The sequence below is a fragment of the Geotrypetes seraphini genome, chromosome 2 (genome assembly GCF_902459505.1).
Source record: "Geotrypetes seraphini chromosome 2, aGeoSer1.1, whole genome shotgun sequence".
In the NCBI taxonomy this organism is placed as follows: domain Eukaryota; kingdom Metazoa; phylum Chordata; class Amphibia; order Gymnophiona; family Dermophiidae; genus Geotrypetes; species Geotrypetes seraphini.
In genome coordinates this window covers 253,532,431-253,553,586 of record NC_047085.1, presented here as the reverse complement: position 1 = coordinate 253,553,586, position 21,156 = coordinate 253,532,431, and the positions used below count along the sequence as shown (strand labels likewise).

The 21,156-nt window shown below is 44.1% G+C and overlaps 1 protein-coding gene across 1 annotated transcript in view; it reads left to right on the top strand.

Annotated features, from left to right (window-relative positions):
* TEF (TEF transcription factor, PAR bZIP family member) overlaps nucleotides 1-21,156 on the top strand; it is a 49,045-nt gene that overhangs the window by 14,184 nt on the left and 13,705 nt on the right. The window contains exon 2 of the mRNA XM_033929396.1: nucleotides 20,298-20,603. Within this exon, the coding sequence (XP_033785287.1) occupies nucleotides 20,298-20,603 (306 nt within the window). The remainder of the gene's footprint in view (nucleotides 1-20,297; nucleotides 20,604-21,156) is intronic.

Here is a 21,156-nt window from a genome sequence, read left to right as displayed (position 1 = left end):
AAAAATAAGAAACCATACTGAATCAGAACGTGAAGGAAATTCCAGTCTGCCCTGGACTTCCCACTCTGTCTCGGTCTGGAGCTGAGATGGGGTGTTCCCACACATACTCTGAGGCCACTGCAGATTATAGCAGCACTAACCAAATCAGTCAACAATTGGGACCTACCTGGGAGGCTGTTGCAGACTGCAGTAAGCTTGCATTAGAGCAGCATGCTGACGTTTAGAGCATAGCTCCCAAGTGCAAATTACTGCTGCGCTAAAAAAGTGTGTACTGTCAGAAAAAGCAGCATACATTGCCAGGCTAATATGCAGCCATGTGCCACAAATGTCTTCCTTCCTGTCAGTGCATCAGCAAGGACCAGTGTTGTACTTCGCTTTTCAGTGCTTTACTCTGTGTCCATGCCGATAGTGAATTAGCCTTATTACCATTATTTTAAGTATTTCTCCAGAACTTCTGGTCAGATCTGACCCATTTTTGAACTTGATTTGTCATCACTGTCAAACTTGGTTCTGGATAACTACTGTGTCTGTCCCAACTCTGCCCCGCAGACTGCCCTGGCACAAAACTGAGAGTATTTACCACTACTACTAGTACTAAATTAACATCAACATCTTCAGAAAAGCAGATTTGGAAGAAGAGAGAGTTGGCTTCAAAGTTGGCGGCCAAAATATAAACAACCTACGCTATGCAGGTAATACGACGCTCATCACCAGCAGCAAAGAAGACATGCTATATCTACTGAGAAAAGTCAAAGCCGAAAGTCATAGCATGAGATTAGAACTGAACGTAAACAAGACGAAGATCACGAACATGGAAAATGATGAAGATTTTGTGCTTGAAGGAGATAGAATAGAAGTTGTAAAGGATTTCAATCTCCTGGGCTCTTTTGTAAACAAAGAAGCAACTAGCAGCGAGGAAGTATTCTGCAGAATAGCACTTGATCGCTCGTCAATGAAAGCTCTTGACAAAGTATTCAAAGGCAAGGAGGTAACACTCCAAACGAAGATCAGACTTGTTCACGCACTCATTTTCTCAGTGGTCAGTTAACGGATGCAAAAGCTGGACACTAATGAAACAAGACAGAAAGAAGATTGACTCATTTGCGATTTGGTGCTGGAGAAGGATTTTAGGTGTGCTGTGGACCGCCAGAAGAACTAATAAATCGATTCTGGAAGAGATCATACCGGCTATGTCACTCAAAGCCCAAATGATGAAGTTACGATTGTCTTATTTTGGTCACACCATCAGAAGAGAGAGAGAGCTATCACTGGAGAATGACATCATGTTTGGGAAGATCGAAGGAACCGGGTGAAGAGGGCAACCTGCAATCAGACGGCTGGACACATTGAAAACAACCATGGGGATGATGCTGGAGGACCTCTCTGGACTAGCACAAAACCGTTTCTTTTTAGATCCGCGTTTCATCAAGTCGAAAGGACTCGAGCACGAGTCGATGGCACCTAACAATAACAACCAATACTACTACTATTAATATGTATTGTTACCAGATTTGACTTTTGTAAAATCTGTAATGACACTGCCCTCAGGCCCGCCTAGTTCTACCCAGCCCCGTCCTCTTCTGACCCAGCCTCGCCCCCCCCCCAGCTCTGCCCCCCTCAACCTGTTCTTGTGCTCGGAGCCGCGTCGGGAGGGCATCTGTCCATGTGCAGGTGGGACGCGATGACACCACACGCATGCGCCGATACCGTCCTGTAGCGGTCCCAAGCTGGAAGCTTTTCAAAACCCGGACAAAGTGCCAGGTTTTGGAAAATCTGTCCGGCTCCGGACACCCAAAGAGTCCTCTGAAAAGAGGGCTCGTCCGGGTAAATCCAAACGTCTGATAAATCTATCTCGTGCACATTCATTGTGGTAATTCTGAAAACATGACTGATGAGGTCTTGGAGAGGGTGGAAAAGCAATGCTCCGTAGTAAAAGGGTGCAAAGACTTGTTAACAGGAGAACTTCACGCAGATAGTGGTACGCAGCTTGCATGTCAAAGAGACAAAACCACTTTAAAAAAAAGGCCTGGGACAAAATGGTTTCAGTAATTCATTTGCAGTTTTTGAGAAATTGCACTAAACTTTTGTACAATTAAAGAAAGACAAGTAAACCACACCAGCAGGAAAGGGTAACCACACCTGGGGGCAAAGTGAGAACAGGGGGGTAACCACCAGTCGGAAAGGGAACATAAGGGTAGCTTCACCAATAGAGGGGTAAGGGGAAACACAGGGATAACCACACTCGCGAGACACCAGCTGGGGGAGAGGGGGATGGGCGAATAGATGGGTAACCACACTAGCAGGGATGGGGAAGGTAAAACAGAGGGATAACCACACCAGCAGGGAGGGAAGGAGGAACAGAAGAATAATCACACCAGTGAGGGAGGAAACAGATGGGTAACCACATCAGCAGGAGGAAGTATCATTCATTGTTCTCAACAATAAGGATGGCAGTTGGCAGTTTCAGCTTGATTTCAAGTTCTCATTTCTGTGCATCCTTAGGACTTCATGACAGAGATCTGGATCTAGAACAATTGGTAGGAAAACAATTCGTAGAACAAATTGCATGTTTCAAATCACACAAAAAAACACTACAAACCCCCCCCCCCCCTCAAAAGTTGATTGTAAGACCTACGACCTCTTTTATGAAGCCGTGTTAGTGTTTTTTATTGCCGGCCGCAGTGGTAAGAGTTATTTTATTTATTTATTTTAGAAATTTATATACCGTTTAAAACTAAGCGGATTACATAATTTACATTATCCCAGGACAAGCAGGCAGCATATTCCCACACATGGGTGACGTCACCGACGGAGCCCCGCAGCGGACAGCCTCGAAAGCAAACTTGCTTGAAGATCTCGATCTTTCGAGCACTGTACCGCGCATGCGCGCGTGCCTTCCCGCCTGAACTAGGAGGCGCATCTCCTGAGAGGATCCTCAGTTCGTTTAATTCCGCGGAGACAAGAAGACACGTTTTTCTACATCTCTGCAGCATTGCCTTCTCTTCACCGCGGCTGTTTCTTTTCTTTCAGTTAAGTTCGGTCGCTGTGCTCTCCTATTTCTTTTTCGTTTTCTTTTCTTAAAAAAAATAAAAAAGTTTCAATTGTTTCTTTGATTTCGTGTCCGGCCGGTGAGCCTTGGGCCTAGGCCCATTTGCTCCTTTCGTACGACACGGACTTTATTTTTTTCCATGTCCCGGCCTCTTACCGGGTTCAAACGTTATCGCCAGTGTAATCGTGTGATTTCAGTCACCGATCCACACTGCCGCTGTCTACAGTGCCTGGGTCCCACTCATTCCCCAGAAGATTGTCACCGTTGTTTCACTCTTACTCCACGGGCTTTTCGACGCCGGTGCGCTCAATTTTTTCAACTTTTCGGAGACATGGAGCAACCTTCGGATTCTGCTTCGACCTCGGCGGCTGCCCTGGTCTCGAAGGCCTCGACCTTACCTGCTTCGGTTCCCTCGAAGACGGTGCCATCTGCGAAGTCTTCTATGGGGGGTAAGTCTCCGGGTTCTCTTTCAGGTACCATACCCAAGAAGCCACCAGACTCCTCTGCACGTCCATCTTCCAAGCGTACCTCCAAGATAAGGGAATACTCACCTTCGAGGTCGCCCTCTTCGGAGCGTACTGCTGCACCTACGAGATCAGAATCTTCTGTCTCGGTGCCGATGCTGGAGGACATGCTGAAATCTATACTCACCACTCAGATTTCCTCCTTAGTGGCTCAATTGGTCCCGTCCTCGACCTTGCCTCGGACTGATCAGCCTGTCACACAACCAGAGCTTCCAGTATCTCGAGGCCGATCCAGGACACCAAAGAAAATTTCTTCGTCTGATTCTTCTCCAGACTCGCCTCCTCCGAAGCACCGGTCGAAGCATTCGAGACCTATTGCTCCCAAGCTTCAGAGGGAGTCTTCGGCATTGGATACCAAGACTTCTCTGCCTCATTCTTCGAAGCAGAGGCACAGATCTCGACACCATCGCGCATCGACTCGAAGCCCTTCTCGACCGAAGACTCCACCATCGAAGCCACCCCGTCGAGACAGTTCACCACAGACCTCGACTTATTCTGTACCATGTACACCTGGTACTTCTCCATCCAGGAGCCTGAAGAGAAAACATTCTCTTACTCCACCTCACAGTGCAGCTTCTTCTGTGACTCTACGTCTAGACTCAGAACCACTTTCACCATATTCTAGAGAGGCTTCTCCCTCATACTCAGCTCTTCCTAAATCTCGCAGTGTATCTCCTGAGGAAGCGTCTGATTCCAAATCCATTTCTTTTGCCAAATTTATTTTTGATATGGGACAAGCTCTCAAACTGGATCTTCATTCAGATTCTAAATATACTCCTGAATATTTAGCAGATATGGAGCTTCCTCATCCACCGAAAGAGTCCCTCAGATTACCTATGACTCCTGTTCTGAAACAAACCTTTGTTCGTAATATGGAGACTCCTTATTCCATCACTGCCATTCCATCTAAATTGGAATCCCGTTATCGAACAGTTCCATGTAAAGGTTATGAAAAGTCTCAACTATCTCATCAATCCCCGGTAGTAGAATCCTCTTTAAAGAAAGCACATCCTTCCAAAATCTATGCTTCAGTTCCTCCAGGTAGAGAAGGTCGTACCATGGATAAGTTTGGTCGCCGTTTATACCAAAACTCTATGATGGCAAATAGAGTTCTTAATTACAGCTACATCTTTACGTCCTACTTCAACCATTTTCTGAAGATTTTACCATCTTTTTACCCGGATATCTCTACCACTCGTCTTTCAGAATTTAAACTCATCCTTAAGACTCTTTCTCAATTACGACTCTTCATGTTACAAGCCTCATATGATGCATTTGAACTCTCGTCTCGAGTATCGGCCTTTGCTGTAGCCATGCGTCGTTTAGCATGGTTACGTATTGTGGACATGGATCCCAACCTTCAAGATAGATTGGCAAATCTACCTTGTCAGGGAAATGAATTATTTGATGACTCTATTGAGGCAGCTACCAAGCGTCGTTCAGAACATGAACGCTCTTTTGCTTCCCTCATTCGACCTAAACCTAAACCTGCACCAACTAGAGGTTTCAAACAGACTCCACGTCGTTATCCTCAGAAAACGACTCCTGCTTTTTCAAGACCTCCTCCTCGTCGTCCTCCTCAACAACAGCGACAACAAAAATCTCAGACTCCTGCTGCCACCAAGCCTGCTCAGTCTTTTTGACAATCTCAACATGAGCATTCAAATTTCTCTGTTTCCAAATTCTCCCCTCCCCATAGGGGGTCGCCTTTCCACATTTTATCACCAGTGGGAGCTCATTACATCAGATCTCTGGGTGCTTACCATCCTACGAGAGGGATACTCTCTTCGGCTCCTTCAGGTGCCTCCAAATCGCCATCCAAGAGAGTGTCCTTCCAATCAGTCGCATCTTCCCCTTCTTCTCCAATAAGCTCGAGCTCTGCTTCTCCTACGAGCTGTGGAGGAAGTTCCTCTTTCACAAAGGAACTTGGGATTCTACTCCCGTTATTTTCTAGTTCCCAAAAAGACGGGGGATTTGCGACCGATCCTGGATCTCAGAGCTCTCAACAAATATCTAGTCAAAGAGAAATTTCGAATGCTCACACTGCCAACTTTATATTCCTTAATGGACCAAGGGGATTGGATGTGTTCCCTCGATCTCAAAGAGACGTATACTCATATCCCTATTCATCCAGCATTTCGCAAGTACCTCAGATTCCAAGTAGGAAGCCTTCATCTGCAGTACCGAGTTCTCCCCTTCGGATTGGCTTCTTCTCCCAGGGTTTTCACAAAATGTCTCGTGGTTGTGGCTGCAGCTCTTCGCAACCAGGGTCTCCAAGTATTTCCATACCTAGACGACTGGCTCATCAAGGCTCCCTCTTTTTCAGGGGTTATTGCAGCGACCCAACAGACTATTCTTTTTCTACAAAGTTTGGGATTTCACATCAACTTTCCCAAATCTCAGTTGACTCCTTCTCAGTCTCTCCAATTCATAGGAGCAACTCTGGACACTATCAATCTGAGAGCATACCTTCCACAACCACGTCAGGCGGCCCTGCTTCAGATTTCTCAACAACTCTTCCAACTTTCAACTGTTCCAGCACGAAAGATGATGGTTCTGCTCGGTCACATGGCTTCTACAGTTCATGTGATTCCTTTTGCCAGACTTCACCTTCGTATTTCTCAATGGACACTGGCATCCCAATGGCAGCAATCAGTGGATCCACCAACTCGACTGATTTCCATAACTCCTTCATTGCGGAAGTCTCTCCGTTGGTGGATGCTCTCTTTAAATCTTTCCAGAGGCTTGCTGTTCCACCCTCTTCCTCATCAGAAAGTCCTCACAACCGACTCTTCAATGTACGCATGGGGAGCTCATGTGGACGGTCTTCGCACTCAGGGTCTCTGGACTCAAGCAGACCGTCGGTGTCATATCAATCTATTGGAACTCAGAGCGATATTCTATGCTCTCAAAGCTTTTCAACATCTCCTTCACGACATGGTGATTCTTGTACGTACCGACAACCAGGTAGCCATGTATTATGTCAACAAACAGGGAGGGACGGGCTCTCACTCCCTCTGTCAAGAAGCTCTGAAATTGTGGCATTGGGCAATTCTTCACAACATCTTCCTCAGAGCTGTTTATATTCAGGGTCAACACAATTATTTGGCGGACAAATTGAGTCGTCTTCTACAGCCTCACGAATGGACACTCAATTCTCCTACTCTTCGCCAAATCTTTGCCCGTTGGGGAACTCCACAGATAGATCTGTTTGCGTCACCTCTCAACTTCAAACTGCCTCAATTTTGCTCCCGCATCTATGCCCCTCAACGTCTTGAAGCGGATGCGTTTCTACTGGACTGGAGGAATCAGTTCCTTTATGCTTTTCCTCCGTTTCCTCTGATTCTCAAGACTCTAGTCAAACTGAAGTCAGAACATGCCACCATGATTCTGATAGCTCCTTGGTGGCCCAGACAACCTTGGTTCTCCCTTCTACTTCAACTCAGCACCAGGGAGCCTCTTCTCCTACCAGTATTTCCCTCTCTACTCATGCAGAGTCAAGGATCCTTGCTTCATCCCAATCTGCAGTCTCTACATTTAACAGCTTGGTACCTTTCTGCGTAACAGACTTTTCTCAATTCTCTCCGTCTGTTCAAGATATCTTACTTGCTTCCAGAAAACCATCAACTAGACAATGTTATGGCCAGAAGTGGACTAGATTCTCTGCTTGGTGTTCTACACGTCACTTGCCACCCAGATCTTCCTCCTTGACATCCGTTCTGGACTACTTACTCCATTTATCACAATCTGGACTTCAAACTACATCTATTCGAATTCATCTTAGTGCTATAGCTGCTTTTCATCAGCCTTTGGATGGAAAACCCCTTTCTGCACATCCTATCATTTCTTGCTTTATGAAAGGACTTCTCAATCTCCATCCACCGCTTAAACCACCTCCAGTGGTTTGGGATCTCAATGTTGTTTTAGCTCAACTTATGAAACCTCCTTTTGAACCGCTTGACAAAGCCACCTCAAGTATCTCACTTGGAAAGCTGTGTTTTTGATTGCTCTCACTTCTGCTCGAAGAGTCAGTGAGCTACAAGCTTTAGTTGCAGATCCACCCTTCACAGTTTTTCACCATGACAAAGTGGTCCTCCATACTCATCCTAAATTCTTACCTAAAGTTGTTTCAGAATTTCACATCAATCAGTCTATTGTTCTACCTGTGATTTTTCCAAAGCCTCATTCTCATCCTGGAGAAGCCGCTCTTCATACCTTGGACTGTAAACGTGCTTTGGCTTTCTACCTCCAACGCACTCAACTTCACAGAACATCTCCTCAACTTTTCATCTCATTTGATCCAAACAAGTTGGGACGTCCTATATCAAAACGCACAATCTCCAACTGGATGGCTGCTTGTATTTCTTTCTGCTACACTCAGGCTGGTCTTCCTCTGCAAGGTCGAGTGACGGGCCACAAAGTTAGAGCTATGGCGGCATCTGTAGCTTTCCTTCGATCAACTCCCATTGAGGAAATCTGCAAAGCTGCCACTTGGTCCTCGGTTCATACTTTCACCTCTCATTATTGTCTGGATTCCTTATCCAGGAGGGATGGCCACTTTGGCCAATCTGTTTTGCAAAATCTTTTTTCGTAAATTGCCAACTTCCCTCCATCCCTTTTTACTTAGCTTGGAGGTCACCCATGTGTGGGAATATGCTGCCTGCTTGTCCTGGGATAAAGCACAGTTACTTACCGTAACAGTTGTTATCCAGGGACAGCAGGCAGATATTCCCACAACCCTCCCACCTCCCCTGGTTGGCTTCTTGGCTAGGTATCTGAACTGAGGATCCTCTCAGGAGATGCGCCTCCTAGTTCGGGCGGGAAGGCACGCGCGCATGCGCGGTACAGTGCTCGAAAGATCGAGATCTTCAAGCAAGTTTGCTTTCGAGGCTGTCCGCTGCGGGGCTCCGTCGGTGACGTCACCCATGTGTGGGAATATCTGCCTGCTGTCCCTGGATAACAACTGTTACGGTAAGTAACTGTGCTTATGTGTAGGGGCATAATAAAAAAAAAAAAAAGTCTAAGTCCCCTTTTGGCCTAAGGCCCTAAATGCTGAAAGAGCAGCAGGGAAAATGTCCATTCTCAAAAAGAACGTCCAAAATGAGGGGATTTTTTGAGAATGGCCTACCTCTACATTCAGTAGTTTAATCACCCAGACCACCACTACAGCTAACCTTAGAACACATTATCAACCAAAAATTGCCCAAGTCCCAAATGCCCAAAACAAGACCTTTTTAGGCGAAGGAGCCCAACCCCTCCTGCTGAGGCGCAAGCCCCCGAACCCCCCGACTCCCTCAAATACCAGCAGGAGGGAGCCCAACCCTTCCTGCCGAGGTGCCAAAACAATACCGACAGGAGGGAGCCCAACCCTTTCTGCCGAGGCGACCCCCCCATCCCCCCAGACAATACCGGCAGGAGGGAGCCCAACCCCTCCTGCCGAGGTGACCCCCACCCCCCTCAAATATAAGCAGGAGAGAGCCCAACCCCTCCTGCTGAGGTGACTCCCAACCCCCCTCAAATATGGGCAGGAGGGATCCCAGGCCCTCCTGCCCACGGCGCACCCCACCGCAACTGCACCCTGAACCCACGATCGTTCCCTCCAAACTCCCCCTAACCCCCCCCTGAACTTACATTAAGTTGGACGGGTCCCAAGCCCGGCAGGCCCTCCATCCAACCCAGCCCATGTGCCTAAGGCCCCACCCACAGGAGGAGGCCTAAGGCAACGGGGCCAATTCTGGTTGCCCCAAGTGCCTAATTCCCCTCCTATGGGCGGGGCCATAGGCGCCTGGCCCAATCAGGCCCTAGGCCTGCCATTCAGAGAATGGCAAGCCTGCTGGGTGGATGGGCTTTGGACCCCTCTGTCCGGCCAACTTAATGTAAGTTCAGGGGGGTGTCGGTGGGGGTCGCAGGGTTAGGGGGGATCGGTGGTGCGGGGGAATACGCTGTGGGCAGGAGGGCCTGTTGCCTCGGCAGGAGGGTTTGGGCTCCCTTCTGCCAATATTGTTTTGGGGGTAGGGGGTCGCCTTGGTGGAAGGGGTTGGATTCCCTCCTGCCGGTATTGTTTCGGGGGTGGTGGGTGGATCGCGGGGGGGGGGGTACGCCTCTGCAGGAGCGGATGGGCTCCCTCCTGCCAGTATTTGAGGGAGTTGGGGGGGTTCAGGGGCTTGCGATACGGCAGGAGGGGTTGGGCTCCCTCCCGGTATTGTCAGGGTTCTGGGATGGGGGGATCGTTATCGCGGCAGGGGAGATAAGCCATCTCTCCTGCCGCGATCGTTGTGGTGGGAGGTGGGCAGGTTGCCGGGGCTGCTGAGCTGATCGCTGCTGCTGCTGCGATCAGCTCAGCAGTCCCTATTCGGAACTTATACCTGTTTTGACTTGGTATAAGTCAAAATGTATAAATTCTGACTGGGTAACCAGTTAAAGTTTTTGGTTATACTTGCTGTACGACTAAATCTAGGTCGGCCCACCTCCCGCCCTTTCCCCTCCTCTAAAAATGCCTCTTTTCACTCTAGGTGTTTAGAGACAGGGTAAAGGCTTAAGCTATTTTAGATACATGTAAAACCAGCTTTGATTATCAGTACTTGGACGATCTGGCTTTTTGATCATCCAAGTACCGATTTAGGCTACTTTTTGAACTTTTTTTTTTTTAATTATGAGCCCCATAATATTTAAAATGGACACATGATAAAACAAATACATATTAAAATGAACATGTAATAAAATAAGGATGCAAGCAATCCTCAGAAGAATAGCATAGTTTACTTTAGACAATAAAAATCATGGATAATTCATCAACTTTACCAGAAATAGCAAAAAAAAAAAAGGCATCTACAAATAACTGGGTCTTAAGTAGTTTTCTAAACGTGCCCTTTTCACAACAATTTCGTATCTGATCCACTAAGGAGTTCCATAACTTACCTCCTGCACAACATAAAGTCTGTTTACTAGTCTCGATAAGTCTTGGCTTCACAGACGTCCTCAGTAAAGCTAAATTCTCAGAACGCAGAGATCTCTTTGGTATATAGATGAGTATATTATTCTTAAGCAATTCTGGGATGTTTAGGTACAAGAATTGATGCTGCGGCTTTATAAAAGGAGTGGCTAGTTTTTAAAAAGTGAATTTAATAACACATTTACATAATTTATAATTCAAGACAAATTGTAAGCAACAAAACTGCATGCTTAAAAACGTAAATAACATAAATTATTTAAACACGTTATGAAATTCACTTTTTTAAAAAAACAAAATCTTACAATCAACCTTTGAGCAAAATCAACCACTTAGCCAGTGGTAAGGTTAGAAATCAAATATATCCGGGATATTTTTTAACTCTTTTTTCCTGTTAAGTGGAAAAAATAAATTCCATTTTTGAAGAAAATTGTTTCAAAAAAAGAAATAGACTGCATTTTTTTTTTCATTTGCATGCTGATCTAGAGTCAGAATTCATTTACCCCCCTTTTTACAAAACTGCGGAAGTGGATTTTAGCGCAGACTGGTGTGCTGAATGCTCTGCTCCCAACGCTCATAGGAGCTCTATGAGTGTTGGGAGAGAATTCAGCTTTCTGGCCTGCGCTAAAAAACATTTTGTAAAAGGGAGGATTAAATATTTTCCTGGAGCTCTCAGAAATATAAACTTGGCTTTCCCACTGTTAAAAGAATAAAAACTATGGCCAATATATGTCGATCATTTTCTTTTTTATTCGTAAAAGTTTGGAATGATCTTCCTTTTAAAGTTAGAGTTCTCTCTCATCTACCCACTTTTCGTAAAGCATTGAAGACATATTTATTCCAGAAATTTACTAATGATTTTTCTTTTTCAAATAATCAACCATAAAATTTTAGCCTAAAAGATATAGGGCTCCTTTTACTAAGGTGTGCTAGCGGTTTTAGCATGCACTACAATGCCCCGTGTGCTAGACGCTAACACCTCCATAGAGCTTGCGTTAGTATTTTTCGTTTAGCACATGGTTTGCACGTGCTAATGTTCAGCGCATGCTAAAAACGGTAGCGCTCCTTAGTAAAAGAAGCCCATAGTTTCTGTTCTTGTATAATGTTCTGTTAACTGAGTCGAACTTTCCTGTTGGGATGAATCGGTATATAAAATCAAAGATTAGATTAGATTAGTGCTGTTTGTGTCCAATAGACCACAAGGTAATCATGCTGTAGTGAGTAAAATGATAAAAACAAAACAAAGCAAAAACTGCTGAAATTGAAGCCTTTTCCGAGCAGGCATTCCAAAGTGTAAAGCAGTCAGGGTGGTCACTTTTTAAATAATAGTCTCATATGTTACTTGCTCACATTTTTCATCTGTTATATTGGGACCAGTATGAGGCAAGCTTGAGGGCGCTGTTAAGAGTTTTGATAGAAACGAGCTTTATAATACTTTTGGAAAGAGGGTATTTGTTTTTTGTTAAGTAAACAAGCAAACTATAGAAATTATTGCTATCTTTGCTATCTGGTCCCATTAAGATTTAGAATTGTTTAAGTGACAGAATAAAAAAATTATCAATAGGAGTAAAATCTGCCGATTTCTCCAGAGACTTTCTATCTGCAGCGACATGTTTGGCTGACTCAGAGGTCTTCCCTCTGATGTCAGAGGGAGCTTCCTTGTGACATCAGAGGGAAGGCTTCCAGGTGAGCCGTGGCTGCCTGCAGCTTTGTGAAGAAATGTGGTGGATTCCATGGGACTTCCATTGGCGGCCAGATGTGGGAGATGAGCGAGGCGGATCGGGGACAGATCGGGGAGTATGACTTTGAGATGGACACTCCATTGTCCGGATGAAGGCTGGAAGAAGCAGTGCCTGGGGAGGCAGTTGCACATATACTCCCATTGATATTTTTTTATTCTGTCACTTAATCAGTAATCAGTCTGCCGCCTTGAAGTCAATTTGTAGAACAACAATTGGTAGGGACTTCCTTCATCTTACCAACTGTTGTCTTACCAGTTGTTCTTCAAATTGACTTCCTACTAATTGTCCTTCTCCTGCGAAATATCACTTACCATTTAGGATAGGTTAGCCAGTGAGATTTTGCAGGAGAAAAGCCATGTAGATTGTGGAGCATTCCAAGTATCATATGATTACAGATGATATGATCATAACTAGAGACTCAAAGCAAACATACTGTCAGCTTAGACTCAAAAGTGAACAAGAAATCAGCTTTCTTCAAATTGCTAGCAAACTTCTGAGCACCTCTGCTTTGGTGTCTACACGTTTCCCAACTAAATCAAAAGATGTTATAAAAGGCAAAAGAATTGGAGGGGGGTAGAGCCTGAACAATCTTTCTTTCAATTTTTTTTAAAGTTTTTTGATAAAGGTTTTGCCAATGAGACTATGATTGTTTCTTTCCCCAAAAAGTATCAAAGTCTGCAAAAAATCAACAGTTTGATAGGGAGGACTTGGGCTGGACGGTGGGGGGGGGACGACCATGCTGTGAAAGTTTTTTGCACAGTCTAAATATCATTGTCTTAGCTTGCTCTACAAATAGTATATTCAGGAAAAAATACACAGAATAAAGAATGCTCTGGGAGAGACCCCACCTAAGGTCATTCATTCTCTCTGTGTTTTTTAAGGCAGGATGTTAACCTCTTTTTTTACACAGGACCACATTCTTAACCAAAAGGCCAAAAAGAGATCAGTCTTAGCCTTGGTCTTTGCCAGAATATTAATGTGGCATTTGTAGAGCAAAGGCAGCAATTTGCAGCTTGTGAAAATAAGTTTCACAGCATGCTCCCTGCCCTATAGATATTATAGGAAAAGGGTTGATTCATCTCAGCTGGTAACTAAAACACAATGTCCCATTAAAAGAACAAGTAAGTGAAAGGAAGAACACACAAAGCTGTCCTTTAGCAAAAGGGTCACAGGGAGTGCCAGATATGTGTCAGGAAGCGAACTTGTGCCTTTGTCTTAGACTGTGAGGCTTCTAGACATTGGAGATGGACAGTCTGTGCAGAGCAAATAGAGCAGGGTTTAAAATCTGGCAAGATAACAGAGCACTGAAAAAAATCACTGCAGTCTGGATTTTTAGACTATGGAGTTTAAATATCAAGGAGGAAAGGGGTCTGTTTTCAGCTTCCTGAAATTTGGCATATATCATGCATTCGGTTTTTCAAATAAATTAGTAAAAAGTGATATGTCGGACAGACAAAAGCAAAATCAATATTAAGCTTCAAAAAGCTGTCAGATTTTTTCCCTCTTTTTAACTTTCTTACGCTACAAATATCTTTAGAATTTAGAGCCCAATTCACTTATGCTAGGTTTTACTAAACTGCAGAACATACATAGTAAATGACGGCAGATAAAGACCTGAACGGCCCATCCAGTCTGCCCATAAGTTATGCCCATTAAAAAATACATGATTAGATTAACCTGTCTCTTTCTTTTTTGATATTTCTGGGCCGTAGACTGTAAAGTCTGGTATTGTCCTAGGTTCCAAATGCTGAAGTTGCCTCCAAGCTCACTCTAGCCAGAAGAGCTTCTTACCATGGACCGGTGAGGTAAATGTTCTGACACTCAAAAGAATTGAATGAACGTCAGAGCATTTACCTCGCTGGCCTGCGGTAAGAAGCTCTTCTGTGGTTTAGTAAAAGGAGCCCTAAGACTTTTCTCCAGTCTGTATTAAGGAAGCAAAATAGCTTAGAAAATTATGCCCCAAGTCAGAGTGTAACTCAAGCAGGTATCATTTCTTGTGGGCTTTTTTTTTAATATGTATGTTTTGGCACACAAATTAAGCATGTTTGTTTGTCAAAATAGGGTCACGGAGAGCAGTGTGGCAGCACATTCATGTATATGTCACTATAGAGGTCAATCCAGAGAGTGGCCCAAAGCTTGTGTTATACTGTTATTAATGTCCCAACACTTATGATGCTCCAAATATTGTATTCAAATATTAGGGGAATTTACAAGTCATTACATCAGTGTCCCAATGTTAAAGAATATTATGAATGTGATTTATTTATCACTTAGCAGTTTTGTACTCTAAAGGGCCTGATTCTCAAAACGGCATCCCAATTGTAGGTGGCAGTAGGCATCCTACCACCGTTTAACAGACCAATCAGAATGCATGTTTTTGAAACAATCAATGTAGGTGTCTGACTCACGCCTACGGCTATGAGAACATGCTCATGTGAAACAAGTCATCACTGAAGACATAAATATAAGGCATGACAGCTCAGACCCACCCCCTGCTTTGACACGCAGCTCCTGATTGGTGAGGCCCGACTTTAGTATAGGAAGAGGCGGTCGGAGCATACCACGAGTGATTTCCTTCATTCGCTGGCGCTCCAGCTTCCCTCTCTTGCCTCCCCTTCGCGGTCAGAAAATACCGTGAATGACCAGGACCGCAAATTCGTGGGGGGAGCACTGTACTTCATAATGCCCAAGAAAGACTCAGATGACTGGAGACTAATCCTGGGTCTAAAGTCCGTCAATGCAGCCTTGAAAGTACCTCAGTTCTACATGGTCATTGTGGCAGTGGCAGTGGCAGTGGCACTGGGGGAATTTCTAGTTTCCTTGGATTTGACAGAGACCTATCTTCATATTCCCATATTTCTGGATTTGTTTAAGATTCCATGTGCTGGGAAAACGTTACCAGTTGCCAGTACTCTTGCTTTGGTCTGGCAACAGCACCACACATCTTCACTAAGGTGATGATTGTGGTAGGGAGTGCATCTTCGCAAGAGGGGGATCCAGGTGCATCCATACCTAGATGATTGGCTGGTCAGAGTCCCATCCAAGGCGGAGGGAGAAAAAGCAGTGACACAAGTGGTCCAGCTCTTGCAAGACCTAGGTTGGATTGTCAATTTCTGAAAGAGCCACTTGGAACTGCCCCAATCCCTGGAGTACTTGGGAGTCTGTTTCAATAAGGCAGAGGACCATGTTTTTCATCCCGAGCCAAGAAACAGATGATCACAAGTCAAATTTCAAACTTCTTGAAAGATGCCAGCCCCGACGGCTTGGCACTATTTCCAGGTGTTAGGGTCAATGGCAGCAGCCATAGAGATGGTTCCTTGGGTGAAGGCTCATATGCACTCCCTCCAGGACACTCTATTGTCCCACTAGTTGCTGCAGTTGGATTCGCTGCAGTCGCCACTGATCCAAATGGTAGAAGCACGAGAAAGCTTGTGTTGGTGGCTACAATCAGAGTGACTGTCAAAGGGCATGCTCCTCTACATAGCCTCTTGGGAGATCCTGATGACAGATATCAGCATATACGACTGGGGGTGGGGGGTCATTTCAAGGGCCATCCAGTTCAGGGCAGGTGGCTGTCCTCTCATGTTTCAGGGCTCAAGTGGAAAAGGCTTCACTGGCTTCTGACCCAGATGCAGCCAGATTTTTGAAGCAGCGCTCAGGTTGCATCCTTTCTTAAGACAACCATTTCTGGCATGGAACCTTAACATTGTGTTGCAGGAACTTAGTAAGGCTGTCTACAAGTCTTTGTAGGAAGCATCACTGATAGATCTAATGGTTAAGACAGTCTTCATGGTGGCTATTGCCTCTGCGAGAAGAATCTCAGAGTTACAGGCACTCTCATATAGAGAGCTGTTCCTCAAAGTTACAGAAGCTGGGTTCTCCCTGCACATGGTTCTGTTCTTTTTGATGAAGTAGGTTTGGCCTTTCACATCAACCAGGAGGTCCGGTTTCCCGCATTCCATTACAAAATGTTGATGGATATGCAGAGTTTTTCTCTAGTATCTCAAGGTGACCAATGACTTCCTGCTCTCAGATCATCCTTTTGTGCTCACCAGTTCAGCTAAGCTAGGCTGAGCAGACCAGCGTCTAAGGCATCCATTTTCAGATGGATTCGCATGGCAATTTTGTTGGCATACATAGGCTATGGTAAAAAGCCACCGATGTCTTTGAAAGTGCATTCTAAATGAAGTGTGGCTTCATCACGGACGGAGGCCCAGGCAATTCCACCTGAGAAGATTTGTAGGGCAGCTACATGGTCCACACTCCATACCTTTACAAAGCTTTACAGAGTGGGCAGTACAAAAGGATGCCGTTTTTGGGTCCTTAGTGTTAAGGGCAGGCTCATCTGTCCCACCATAGGCGCAATGTACTGCTTTGGTACGTCACACTCTCAAGGTACTGCTTTGGTACGTCACACTTCTTTCTGATATAAGGGCATACAAGTCTCGATGCCCTGCTCTGTCAATTTACGATTTTGCCTGGTTACTAGTGCTGCCCGATTCACAATTCGAATCGATTCACTTTAGGTGAATCGATTCATATTTTTAAAAAATTGTCCTCGCCAATTCAGGGCCTAACCCTCCTCCCTGTCAGTCAGAAAGTGCTGCAGTATCCTCCGGCTTCCACTCAAGCCGCCCATTTAATAAAAGCCTGCAACTTTTGGAAGGGAAGAACATTGGCATTTCCAGATGCACGTCTGAACGGGCTCAGATTGGCTAGTTTCAAGGGGTCTCATCATTTTCAGCCTCATGTCCCACCCAACTGGTGTCGGATTGGCAAGTTTGAAGGAGGCTGTGACCTTTCTGGAAGCGTGCCCCACCCCACTAGGATCGGATTGATCGGTTTGGGCCAGCATGTTTTGGGTGCATGGATTCTAATGGCACCTACAAGTGCTTGGGGGGAAAATGGTCGGAAGAGAGGCAGCTACACAGTTGCTTGAGAATCTGCAGCTATGGGCATTGCGGGAGTATCTGAGCAATGGTATGTGATTCTCCAGTGTTTTTAGAAAAATCTTCCCATTTGATTGGGATTTTGGGTCCTGTTAACAAGGATAAAATGAAAGGAGCTGTAGCAGTAGATTAGATCTCACGGTTTAATAAAAGGGGGCCTGTATAGTAATCAGTTTTTACTTAATCCCACTTTTTCTACTTCTTTAAAATGGAGAAAAAAGTTGAAATCTTTCTCCTGTGTTCTTAGCCTCACTTGGAATATGTCTCAGCGATATTTGGATTAAATATTTAGGAGTACGTACTGTATATTCCAATCTTTTCATCAAAACCCCCAAATAACCCCTCTCCAAAAATATGTGCTCTTTGATAAGAAAAAGCACACGGGCAAAATGAAAAATTCACATAGAACAACCATATCACAATCTTTGAATATTGTCCTTAGTGTCTACTGAAGCTAACTCTAGGGTTTGGTCCCTCCTCACAGAGCAGCATGCATTGCCAGAGGATGTGGTAAAAGTGGATAGCGTAGCTGGTTTTAAGAAAGGTTTGAACAAATTCCTGGAGGACACCACAGCACCAGTGTGGGTAGGAGAAGGCAAAGGGGGTGAAGAGGCTATAAAAGGGGTGAAGAGGCTATAAAATAAACCCACCAGGATGTTTGAAAAAAACACCCACTTGGGCAGGAAAATCGAATCAAATTGAAAAATAGATTCAGTAGGCTGAATCGAATCGAAATTTTTTTTCCTGAATCGGGCAGCACTACTGGTTACTATCTCAGACAGGTATATGGGCCTAGAGCTCAGGATCTTCTCATGACAGTAGATAGGAAGAGTACCACTTTTATGGGTACAAAGGCAAATGTGAGTATCAGAACTCCATAAGTGTTGGTGCTGGTTGCACTCAGGTAGGTGGCTTGTTCATTCCACCTCATTTTTCTAATGTTTTTATTAACGTTGTTTACTGTATTTGTTACATAGTAGAACAGAAATGTCTTGTCAGAGAGATTCCAGTGAGGAAAGAGATGAAGCTGAGAAATGTAGATGATGCCTTCTGTACAACTCACGGTTAGGGGAGAATAACCCCACTCGTCAATACTCATATGCCCTTATGCCAGAAAGAAGATTATTGAGGTAAGAACCTAATCTTCCCTTATTGCACATTAACATGAGTTATTTAACATATATTATATAATGCACTGCTCATTATTGTAAGTACAGCCTATATTAAATCACATTAATGCATGCTATAATATGTTGATGTGCACCAGTAAATCTGACCCTAAGTCTGATATTGCTGTCTGTTCTTGTTTATATAGTATTTATTCTTTTTAATGTGTTTTACTTTATGTATTTAGACTCCTGATACAGGCCTTGTGGCTGAAACACAAATCATGTTGAGTCATCCTTTTGAATGAATAAATCCATCTGTTGGAACATTATAGGTGTCCCTTTGTCAATGGAGCTGTCCAAGCCATGGTGCTGAACTGCAGTAAAACACACAGGGGCTGATACTGACACCGTGGGAGGGAGGCAGGTTAACTCCCACAATTGGCACAGACTGCAAATATTCCGTGCTGGGCTGTTTTCAGTGACCAGCATTGAATATCTGGTCTATCTTTGTCCAGCTAACTCAATTTTAAGTACTGTCTGGCTAAGTTATATCGGACAAAGGTAGACCTGCTTTTTGCACGGCCCGATTTAGCTGCTAAATTTGACCGGTGAGTGCTTAAAATTGGTGGCTATTGCATGATATAGCCATTCAAGTTTAAGCACTAGTTATTAATACTCAGTGGGAGATGGCTTGCTATCCTCACACTGAATATTAGCAGTTAGCAGACCAAATGCTATTTAACCGGTCAGGAGCTATTCCTAGCTGATTAAATAACACTGAATATCAGGTGGACCGATTTGTTGGTTATTCTGTCCACTGATCTTGAACAGTACGGTAGATGTGATAGAATGCTATCAATGACTGATCCCTGACTGTGGAATGAACTGCGTTTAGTGTTGCATATGGAATCTGACCTGCTTACCTTTAGGAAGTGGGTAAAGCAGGGGTGTCCAACCTGCAATCCCGTGAAGTATTTTGTGCGGCCCCGGTCGAGGGCAATGCAGTGTTTTCCTCTGCTGCCCCCTGGTGTTTACCATCTTGCTGACTCCCTCCTCTGTCTTGCTGCAGCGTTTGCGCGGCCCCAGATAAATTTTTTTCGGCCAATGCGGCCCAGGGAAGCCAAAAGGTTGGACACCCCTAGGGTAAAGGCTTTGTATTTTCCAACAGCTTTTAACATTTTGTGATAATGTTTTTCTCCTGTTAAGATGTGATTTAATCATTTCTTTTTATAGGTCTTCTGTATTAATGTATTTTGTTTATACCTTGGTTATTGTATGTATTATTTGTCAACTTATTATTATACAATATTTTGAATTGTTTTATACAATCACACATTTATTTATGTCATGTCTTTTATTAATACAAAGATTTCAACATAAGTATTTTAAATAAATTGTGCTCTGATTTACTAGCTTTTTCCTCATAGACACAGGGTGAGAGAAAATTCATAGTAAATTAGACCATGCAAAGGTAGTTCTATGATGTTAGGAGTTACCGCCTAGGAAAAGGATCTAGGTGTCATTGTTGAGAATACGTTGAAGCCCTCCGCTCAGTGTGCAGCGGTGGTTAAGAAAGCAAATAGAATGTTAGGAATTATTAGGAAAGGAATGGAAAACAAAGTTGAAAATGTTATAGTGATGGCACTTTTCCCCCTTAACTTGAACAATTAGAACATGAACCAAAACCACTGAGAATGTTTTACTGGTAAATATGGTTGAAGGTGGCAGCTTGTAGGTCTTAATGACTTTTAGCTGAAAGGTTAGTAACATGAATGGGCCACACTTTTTGATGTGAAAAATATGAATTCAATGAAGATTCACAGAAAAACAATAAAAAAAAAATAAACTTAATATGAGTGCTAATTCCCACCTGATTGGGGACAGACTTCTCCATGTAGTATTCACCTGCAATACACCAATCTTGCTATTTATGGTATTTTTATATTCAATGTTGGAACACTTTTCTGTTTTGTAGAGAAAGAGAAAGCAAAGTTAGTTGACGATGATGATGAAGCAGCTGGAAGCGCCCTGCAGGTATCTGCCTCCCTAATGCCTCCTATCTGGGACAAAACCATCCCCTATGATGGGGAGTCCTTCCACCTGGAGTACATGGACCTTGACGAGTTCCTGCTGGAGAACGGCATCTCCTCACAGCTGAACCTGAACCCAGCGGTACAAAACTCCCTCCTGCCTGTTGATGAGATGGAAGAGAAAGAACCCAAGGGTGCCTCCTCCTGCCCATCGTCTCCCTCTGTAGCCTTCAAGGCCTCGGACAACACAGGTAAGCGATGTCCCGATCTTCACCTGCTTCTTTTCACGGGCTGAAGTCTCTCATTCCCTGTTGTGCTTCCAATAGGAGGAAATATTTTTTTCACTCTGAGAATAGTTAAGCTCTGGAATGCATTGCCGGAAGATGTGGTAAGAGCGGTTAATGTAGCTTGTTTTTTTTTTTTTATTCTTTATTCATTTTCAATATTACATAAAGTGTTATAATATATTCACTCACATAAATAATAAATACATCACTTAGAATTATTCATTGATACATCTCATAAATTCTTAACCCCATCCCTATCCCATTCCACCCACCCATATATTTTATTATCATATAAAACATGTGATATTAAAATACCCCCCCCCCCTGCATCTTAAAATAATAATTAATATAAGGGAATCAGTTTTACTTTAATCCTTACAATATTTCGTTAATGGTTTCCATATATATATATATATGTAGCTTGGTTTAAAAAAAGGTTTGGACAAGTTCCTGGAGGAAAAGTTCATAAACTGCTGTTGAGATAGACATGGGAGAAGCCACTGCTTGCCTTGGATTG